General features: G+C 31.9%; 1 protein-coding gene across 1 annotated transcript; it reads right to left on the reverse strand.

The window, feature by feature from the left end:
- Positions 1–302: 302 nt before the first annotated feature.
- LOC112002196 (inorganic phosphate transporter 1-1) lies at positions 303–1,990 on the reverse strand. The gene is given in 2 exon segments (XM_024034350.2): positions 303–1,147; positions 1,150–1,990. Coding segments are annotated over 2 exon segments (1,635 nt in total). The 5' UTR covers positions 1,940–1,990.
- Positions 1,991–10,464: the final 8,474 nt, after the last annotated feature.

The raw sequence follows: 10,464 nt of genomic DNA on the forward strand, positions 1-10,464 counted from the left end.
AAGTTCAAATTAGAACCAATGACAACTAACCATCTATAATTTGCCAACTTTATATGTGCCATTGTTTTATAAATTGTCAAAAGATTACTAGATTGATTTGAGAGCTACCAATAGCTCACAAAGCAAATATCCAATGAAAAATTAAAAACCACCATTACTTATGCATAACTGTATGAACTATTTGTGATAAATAAGCTATTAACCTACTGCAAACTAATTTGAATACAAAGCAAATATCCAATAAAAAAATTTACGTAACTCCATGAACTTTTTGTGATAAGTAAGCTATTAAACTGACCAAATCAAACTGGAAAGGTCCTACTAGTACTAGAGGAAACAGGGAGCTCCACTGTCTGTCCATTTTCCTCCTCATCAATCTCTCCTGTCAATTCTTCCAACGATTTTCCCTTGGATTCTGGCACCAAGAAGGTAAACAACATTCCAAAGAAGTTGATGCACCCAAGCGCAATAAGTGAATTCCTCATTCCAATACCTGTTGGATAACCTGCATCAGTTTTGGCCCGGTTGGTGCTTTGTGCAGCATACAAAAATCCAAAGGCCCCAACAATTGCACCAGCCTTTCCAGCGGCTGCTGATATTCCATGACATGTGGACCTAAGCCTTGCAGGAAATATTTCTGCTGGTATAATAAATGTGGTTGCATTGGGTCCAAAATTTGCAAAGAAGAAGGTCAGGGAGTACATGACAACAAACCCTATTCGGTTTTCACTTAGAGTCCAGTGATGGTAAGGGATAGCAAGAGCAAACATAAAGACAGTCATGAAAAAGAACCCCACAATTTGGATTGTGCGCCGTCCCAAATAATCAATGAAAGCCACTGTAAACCAATACCCAGGAATAAGACCACACAAAACTATTAGTGTTTGAGCTCTTGCAACTGTAAAAGCCTCTTTGAGAGCACTCATTGTTGGTGCTGCTGGAATCCAACCAATTGCGCTAAAGATATCCTTCTGGAAAAGATTTTGGCTATAGAAGGCAATGTCCAACAAGAACCAACAAACAGTGGTTCCAACCAAGTGACGCCCGTGGCGTTTCATGAATTGGTTGGAGAACAAGCCAAAGGAATTCTTGCTTGTCTCTTGAGCAGGGTTCTCTATATCTGTCCTGACTTGTTCAGATTCGGCAGATCTACTTGTAATACCTTAGACATGTCTTGTGCGGCCAGTTTTGCATCCTTGGCAACCAAGGCAGTATAACGAGCAGTCTCAGGCATTTTCATACGCCAATAGTAAGTGAGAGCAGCAGGGATAGCTCCAAACATCAAAATTATCCGCCAGACGTAATCAGCTTGCGGTGGCAATGAGGCTGCAGGATTAATATTATATGCAGGACCCTTGTATGCATGATCAAAGGCACTTGAAACTATCAAAGCAACAATCCCACCAGTCAAATTTCCAAATCCTTGCATAGCAAAAACTGCAGCAATGAATGCCCCACGAGTCTTTTTGTTTGCGTATTCAGACATGATTGTAGCAGAAAGGGGATAATCGCCGCCAATACCAAAGCCAAGCCAGAATCGGAAGAAACACAATGTGGCCATGACACCCTTTGCTGAGTGACCAAAGGACAGCCCTGAGGCTAAGGCACACACAACCATGAGAATAAGGGTTATTCCATACACCCTTTTGCGGCCTAATTTGTCACCAAGCCAACCGAAGAAGAGCTGTCCAGCTAAGGTGCCACAAAATGCAACACCATTCACAGCATTTGCTACGTTGGGAGGCAATGTTCCAGGCTTTAATGAACCTGGAACTGTGTAGTATATGCGGCCAAGTAACTTGGTTACCAGGGAAATGCAAAAAAGATCATATGCATCAGTAAAGAAACCCATTCCAGCAACCAGAATTGCCGTAAAATGGTACCATTGGGTCTTCGCAGCGTCCAGTGCCTTGAGAACTCCTATTTGTTCTCTAGCCATTGCTAGAAATCTTCACGAGTTTTGGTGTCCTCTGTTAACAGTCGCTGAAAATTTTCCTGCATAAAGAAAAGAAAGATATCAACAACTATCTATCGACCAAAGAAAAGAAAGATACAAACTATATAGAAAATAAATTCTCTACGAAAATTGGTGCGCCAATCGATCATTGCCCATGTATTTTCAAGTTTATTCATTAATAATATAATTAGGATAGGCATAATATTACAAGTGATAGGCAAGGAAGTAGAAGTCGTCAAAACAAACTAACAATTTGAATTAATAGTCATAAAAATATTATCACCAAAATTACCAAACTTCAATATCAACAACACACACACACACACACACACAAAAACCCCAAAAACGCAATTAAAAAATAATAACAATAACACACCAAAACACAATAAATTACTTGGAAAATACTTTCATTCTCTTTGAAGAAAAAAACTACTAGACAAATTCCAAATAAATTTATTATGATAAATTCCACTAACATACTCTAAACCAAGACTAAAACTTTTCAAAACTAAAAAATTTGGTCCCTAAAGCCAACTAAATCCCAAATTAGGTAGTTATTTTTTCCTCAACTGTTATAGGGACTAAGTTGACCTTAGGGACCAAATTGATCAATTTTAAAAAGTAGCTAGAAATCTTCACGAGTTTTGGTGTCCTCTGTTAACAGTCGCTGAAAATTTTCCTGCATAAAGAAAAGAAAGATATCAACAACTATCTATCGACCAAAGAAAAGAAAGATACAAACTATATAGAAAATAAATTCTCTACGGAAATTGGTGCGCCAATCGATCATTGCCCATGTATTTTCAAGTTTATTCATTAATAATATAATTAGGATAGGCATAATATTACAAGTGATAGGCAAGGAAGTAGAAGTCGTCAAAACAAACTAACAATTTGAATTAATAGTCATAAAAATATTATCACCAAAATTACCAAACTTCAATATCAACAACACACACACACACACACAAAAACCCAAAAACGCAATTAAAAAATAATAACAATAACACACCAAAACACAATAAATTACTTGGAAAATACTTTCATTCTCTTTGAAGAAAAAAACCTACTAGACAAATTCCAAATAAATTTATTATGATAAATTCCACTAACATACTGTAAACCAAGACTAAAACTTTTCAAAACTAAAAAATTTGGTCCCTAAAGCCAACTAAATCCCAAATTAGGTAGTTATTTTTTCCTCAACTGTTATAGGGACTAAGTTGACCTTAGGGACCAAATTGATCAATTTTAAAAAGTTTTGAACTTAATTGGCAATACCCAAACCTCATGATATGTTAATGGAATTTACTCAATTTATGATTACAAAATCAATATATAGCATCTTTTCAAATCTATATTCAACTTGAGATCCACATCAAATATAATAATATTTTTTTTTCTCTAGAAATATATGTAAACTCACCTATCTACGCTATTCTCTATATTTCACCGGCCAAATAAACCTGCAGCCTGCCCTTTATTTATATAAGGGCACTGTATCTACTAATTTTAATTGAATTAGATGTCTATTCTATGTGGTAACTTCTGTCTCCTAATTCTAATTGAACTTCTCTCCTAATTGAAATTGAATTAGGTTCCCATGTAATTAACACGGTTATAAATATAATTTTGCATTTTTTTTTAATCATATCATTCTACTTAAGAATATTTTAAAAAAAATATGACTTTATGAAATAAAGTCACCAGCTTTAATTTTAATTCATCAATAGAAAAAGTTTTGAAAGGTTTGGATTTAAAGTTGCTTTCATAATTCACTACAAAAAACTGGGCCTATAGTGGCGTTTTTGAAATGCCACTACAGGTCCAAAAAACGCCACTATAGGCCCATTTTGGCTATAGTGGCGTTTGCTATAGTGGCGTTTGTAAACGCCACTATTGTACCGCTATTATAGGCCTATAGTGGCGTTTCTCAAAAACGCCACTATAGGTCCACCCTATAGTGGCGTTTCCAAACGCCACTATAGACCCTTTTTTTTTATTTTTGAAAAATACTATAGTGGCGTTTGTCAAACGCCACTACAGGGTAGACTTATAGTGGCGTTTGTCAAACGCCACTATAGCATTTTTCAAAAATAAAAAAAGGTCTATAGTGGCGTTTACAAACGCCACTATAGGCCTATAGTAGCGGTACAATAGTGGCGTTTATAAATGCCACTATAGAAAACGCCGCTATAGCCAAAAAACCACCAAAAAAAAATTTTAATTACCAAAAATTAATTTTTGGTAATCAAAAGAATTTTATTTTTGACGTGAAAAAGTTTTTTTTTTTTTTTTTTTTTAAATTCAAGACAGCCCTGAGGCTAAGCACACACAACCATGAGAATAAGGGTTATTCCATACACCCTTTTGCGGCCTAATTTGTCACCAAGCCAACCGAAGAAGAGCTGTCCAGCTAAGGTGCCACAAAATGCAACACCATTCACAGCATTTGCTACGTTGGGAGGCAATGTTCCAGGCTTTAATGAACCTGGAACTGTGTAGTATATGCGGCCAAGTAACTTGGTTACCAGGGAAATGCAAAAAAGATCATATGCATCAGTAAAGAAACCCATTCCAGCAACCAGAATTGCCGTAAAATGGTACCATTGGGTCTTCGCAGCGTCCAGTGCCTTGAGAACTCCTATTTGTTCTCTAGCCATTGCTAGAAATCTTCACGAGTTTTGGTGTCCTCTGTTAACAGTCGCTGAAAATTTTCCTGCATAAAGAAAAGAAAGATATCAANCAATTAAGATTGTAATTAAATTAAAATAAATTAAAAGATACAAAACAAAAAAAAATACAAACACTATAGATAGCTATCCCAGCAAATTGAAAGTCAAACACAAACCCACCTAAAAAATTACAAAATCAAACACGCTCACATCCAAAAAAAAAAAAAAATAGCAACTCCAAATACAAACACTATGGTTATCCCAGCAAATTCAAATGAAAAAAAAAACCCACCTAAAAAAAATTCAAAATCAAACACACAAAAAAAAAAAAAAAAATATATATATATATATATATAGCAACCCCACCCCAACACATTCAGCCGCCACAGACCAATAACTTGCAAAAAGAAATCATCAAATTGATTTTGAATTTTTCACTACTTGAGATCTCTAAATTAACCTTAGAGACCCACAAAGCAAGTTGATAGCAGACAGAATAGCCAAAACTATTATAAAAAAAGGAATAGACTTTAACAAGCATTAAAATTAAAAAAAAAAAAAAAAATACTTACTTGCACTATAAACAATCCAATAGCATTTCTCCTGCATAAAGAAAAGAAAGATATCAACAACTATCTATCGACCAAAGAAAAGAAAGATACAAACTATATAGAAAATAAATTCTCTACGAAAATTGGTGCGCCAATCGATCATTGCCCATGTATTTTCAAGTTTATTCATTAATAATATAATTAGGATAGGCATAATATTACAAGTGATAGGCAAGGAAGTAGAAGTCGTCAAAACAAACTAACAATTTGAATTAATAGTCATAAAAATATTATCACCAAAATTACCAAACTTCAATATCAACAACACACACACACACACACACACAAAAACCCCAAAAACGCAATTAAAAAATAATAACAATAACACACCAAAACACAATAAATTACTTGGAAAATACTTTCATTCTCTTTGAAGAAAAAAACTACTAGACAAATTCCAAATAAATTTATTATGATAAATTCCACTAACATACTCTAAACCAAGACTAAAACTTTTCAAAACTAAAAAATTTGGTCCCTAAAGCCAACTAAATCCCAAATTAGGTAGTTATTTTTTCCTCAACTGTTATAGGGACTAAGTTGACCTTAGGGACCAAATTGATCAATTTTAAAAAGTCTTGAACTTAATTGGCAATACCCAAAACTCATAATATGTTAATGGAATTTACTCAATTTATGATTACAAAATCAATATATAGCATCTTTTCAAATCTGTATTCAACTTGAGATCCACATCAAATATAATAATATTTTTTTTTCTCTAGAAATATATGTAAACTCACCTATCTACGCTATTCTCTATATTTCACCGGCCAAATAAACCTGCAGCCTGCCCTTTATTTATATAAGGGCACTGTATCTACTAATTTTAATTGAATTAGATGTCTATTCTATGTGGTAACTTCTGTCTCCTAATTCTAATTGAATTAGGTTTCCATTTGATTTGTAGCTTCTTCTCCTAATTCTAATTGAACTTCTCTCCTAATTGAAATTGAATTAGGTTCCCATGTAATTAACATGGTTATAAATATAATTTTGCATTTTTTTTAATCATATCATTCTACTTAAGAATATTTAAAAAAAAATATGACTTTATGAAATAAAGTCACCAGCTTTAATTTTAATTCATCAATAGAAAAAGTTTTGAAAGGTTTGGATTTAAAGTTGCTTTCATAACTTTGAATCTAAATCCTTGAAAAAAAAAATTGAAAATAGTAAAAAAGTAAAGATTGTTGTGAGAGAATTTAACAGAATATGAAGGCATCTTTAAAGATTTTGCATAAGTACCAAGAAATATACTCACACAGACTATTAAAGGAAAAACATAAACATAAACCATGAAAGGAAAAACATACACAAACTACTATTAAAGAAAGAATTGCACAAACACAAACCATTAAAGGAAAAACATACAGCAATGAAAACTAAAGAGAGAAAGCTATGAAGAACGTACCTTGAGGATGAGAAAGAAGTGTTTGTAGAAACAAAAGAATAGTTTGCGGTAACACACATAGGTTTATACATATATATAGAAGAGTAAGTCGGCACCTCCTTTTTATGAAAGAGTTTGCATTGCATACAAACATGATTTGGAGACATCAACATCCAATAAAATCCCATTCCTAATGGGAGACTTAATACATGGACACCGGCTAAGTGGGGTTCATCTAACTATATACGTATATATATGATTTTCTAATATCTATCTATATAAGACTATTACCCTTATCTTTTTAATCTGGTTTTATTTTTATAATTAATTATCATTATCATATTCTCAAAGAAATTGGAGTGGTCATTAATGAATTACGAGGAGTTGTTGAAACTGTGGAAAGCTTTGTTGAATGATTATTAGTTATGTTGTTTAAACTTGCCAACTCATCATGGTTGAAAAATACTTAGAATCAGTTAAAAAAAAAAAAAAAAAAAAACTGATGAATTGCATTAGAATATATGAATATATAAGATCATGAGAATGGAAAGATTTCATTGGATCATTCTGACAAGGGGAAACTTTTGCATCTCGAGAAATTTTTTGATGAAATTTTGGTTTGTGATAATTGGTTTTGGTTCAACAGGGCCCATATTTGAAGGCTAAGTTGGGTTTGAATTTGAGATATTTCATCTGAATTCTGATTCTTTCAAATAAGTAATTTTTAGAATGTGTGCTTAGATATGACTATTCTTGATTCAGGTTTTGAATTAAGGCGACCTCTACTTCGTTCTTTCGAACATGTATCCCTTGCACCAAATCCTCTAAGTATTTGCACCGAAATAATACATATTTGACTATATATATATATATATATGATTGTGAGTCAATTATTTGATCAATGTATAACAATTTGAAGCATCTTGATTTACTATGATATTCTATTATAGATTCGCAGAACCTTGTAACTTAGGGTTCAAATCTTCCTTCTTCCAAATAGAATGTCATAGTAAATCAAGATGATTATAAAATTATCATTGTAGAAATAATTATCAAAATGAACAAAACCTAAATATATCAATCACACACAAAAATACAATAATGTATTTAAAAAAAATTCTCATGCTCTTTGAAGGAAAAAACTTCAAGGCAAATTCCAAATTAATCTATTATTATAAAATCGATAACAATATTGAGATTCCCACCAAATATAATAATATCTTTTTCTCTAAAAATTTAGATAAACTCAGTTGAAAATCAAGTTCACTAATAGTAAATTACTATCTCCTGAACTAGGTGCAGTTATAGTTATAGTATTATATATACACGACAACGTTCCTGACCCATGAAAAACTTATTCTTTTAACAAAATGTGAAAAAAAAAAAAAAAAAAAAACCACATGTATTTACTATTTTTCGAANCCACATATTTACTTTTTGAAAAACAAAAAAGACAGTGAAAAACAAAAAAAAGAGATCAATGATATTGTACTATTTTATAAGGAATGCTTGCAAAGAGCTAGCTGAGGAGGAAGTTCTATAAAAGAAAAGAGTTAGGACAAAAAGAGAGAAGTATAATTAAAAACAGAGTTGATATGAATATATAATATTTTATCTATAACTAATATATGGTGCCTATGATGCTTGTCATTTTGGTCAATCTATAATTTGTCTAGTAGATTTCATCATGGTTGAAAAATACGTAGAATCAGTTAAAAAAAAAAAAAAAAAAAAAAAAACTGATGAATTGCATTAGAATATATGAATATATAAGATCATGAGAATGGAAAGATTTCATTGGATCATTCTGACAAGGGGAAAACTTTGCATCTCGAGAAATTTTTTGATGAAATTTTGGTTTGTGATAGTTGGTTTTGGTTCAACAGGGCCCATATTTGAAGCTAGGCTAATTTGGGTTTGAATTTGAGATATTTCATCTGAATTCTGATTCTTTCAAATAAGTAATTTTTAGAATGTGTGCTTAGATATGACTATTCTTGATTCAGGTTTTGAATTAAGGCAACCTCTACTTCGTTCTTTCGAACATGTATCCCTTGCACCAAATCCTCTAAAAGTATTTGCACCGAAATAATACATATTTGACTATATATATATGATTGTGAGTCAATTATTTGATCAATGTATAACAATTTGAAGCATCTTGATTTACTATGATATTCTATTATAGATTTGCAGAACCTTGTAACTTAGGGTTCAAATCTTCCTTCTTCCAAATAGAATGTCATAGTAAATGAAGATGATTATAAAATTATCATTGTAGAAATCATTATCAAAATGAACAAAACCTAAATATATCAATCACACACAAAAATACAATAATGTATTTAAAAAACATTCTCATGCTTTTTGAAGGAAAAAACTTCAAGTTAAATTCCAAATTAATCTATTATTATAAAATCGATAACAATATTGAGATTCCCACCAAATATAATAATATCTTTTTCTCTAAAAATTTAGATAAACTCAGTTGAAAATCAAGTTCACTAATAGTAAATTACTATCTCCTGAACTAGGTGCAGTTATAGTTATAGTGTTATATATACACGACAACGTTCCCGACCCATGAAAAACTTATTCTTTTAACAAAATGTGAAAAAATAATAATAATTAAAAAAAAAATCACATGTATTTACTATTTTTCGAATCCCAATGGCTAGCGCGAGGACAGTATTAAAAAAAAAAAAAAAAGAAAAAAGAAAAAGAAAAAAAGAGTATCATAAGGAATTGTAGAATAGCTATAAGGGGATCGTGCTTGCATGGTGCACTAGTTTTGGAGTGATGCTATCTATTCATGCACGATGAGTTAGTAAGTTTTCATTGATTCTTATTTGGACTTATCACTAATATATATATATATATATATATATTTTTTTTTTTTTATCTACCACTAACAATTTGCCTCATCAATTGGTGTCAAATTTTTTGTCAAACTTTTGTATCTTTAGATTTTCTCATAGTTTTGAAATATTTGGATTAAAAGTTGCTTTGTATCTTTGGAGGTAATCCTTTGAATAAATAAATTTGAAAAAGAATAAAAAGTAAAGGTAAAAACTTGTTGCATACACATTAATGCACACACTTTTATACAAACACGAAAAAGCAATTGAAAAAAATGACTTAACATGTGGGTAAAACTAATAAACACTACTCAAAAGTAAAAATTGTTGAGAAAATTGCACTATGCTATAACCAAGTGGTATTGCATGGGATATAAATCCCCTCTAAGGATGTGTGTGGATCGATGATGTTTAAGGATGTAAAACTCAATTAACTAGGGGCACACATGGGTTGAATTGGAGGGTTGTTTTCAATAAAAAAATATTTCACAACCCAATCCAACCCACATTGTTCGTGTTGGGTAAGGGTTAGGTAGGGTCCTTGGGCTAAAATGGGCAAATGCCCTTTTCGTGCAAAAAAACCAACGTTTTGCCCCCTTTTCCAAACTAATTAGGAAAATTCTCTTGTTTTGAAACTCTATTTTCTCAAAATCAAGTTTCAATGTAAAACTCAATTTGTAGAAAATCGAGTATGGGGCGATCAAACTTAATAAAAAAAAAAAAAAAGCATGGAAATCGAGTTTATGGAGCTCGAGTTCCATTTAAAACGCCACTATAGGGCTTCCTGAACGCAGCTATAGGTACAGGGCAATCAAACTAAAAAATTTAAAAAAAAAAATGCATGGAACTCGAGTTCATGGAGCTCGAGTTCCATTTAGAATGCCACTATAGGGCTTTAAAACACCACCATAGGATTTCTTGAATGCAACTATAGGTACAGGGCAATCAAACTTATAAAAAAAAAATTGCA

The sequence above is a fragment of the Quercus suber genome, unplaced genomic scaffold (assembly GCF_002906115.3).
Source record: "Quercus suber isolate HL8 unplaced genomic scaffold, Cork oak 2.0 scaffold_6, whole genome shotgun sequence".
Lineage (NCBI taxonomy): Eukaryota > Viridiplantae > Streptophyta > Magnoliopsida > Fagales > Fagaceae > Quercus > Quercus suber.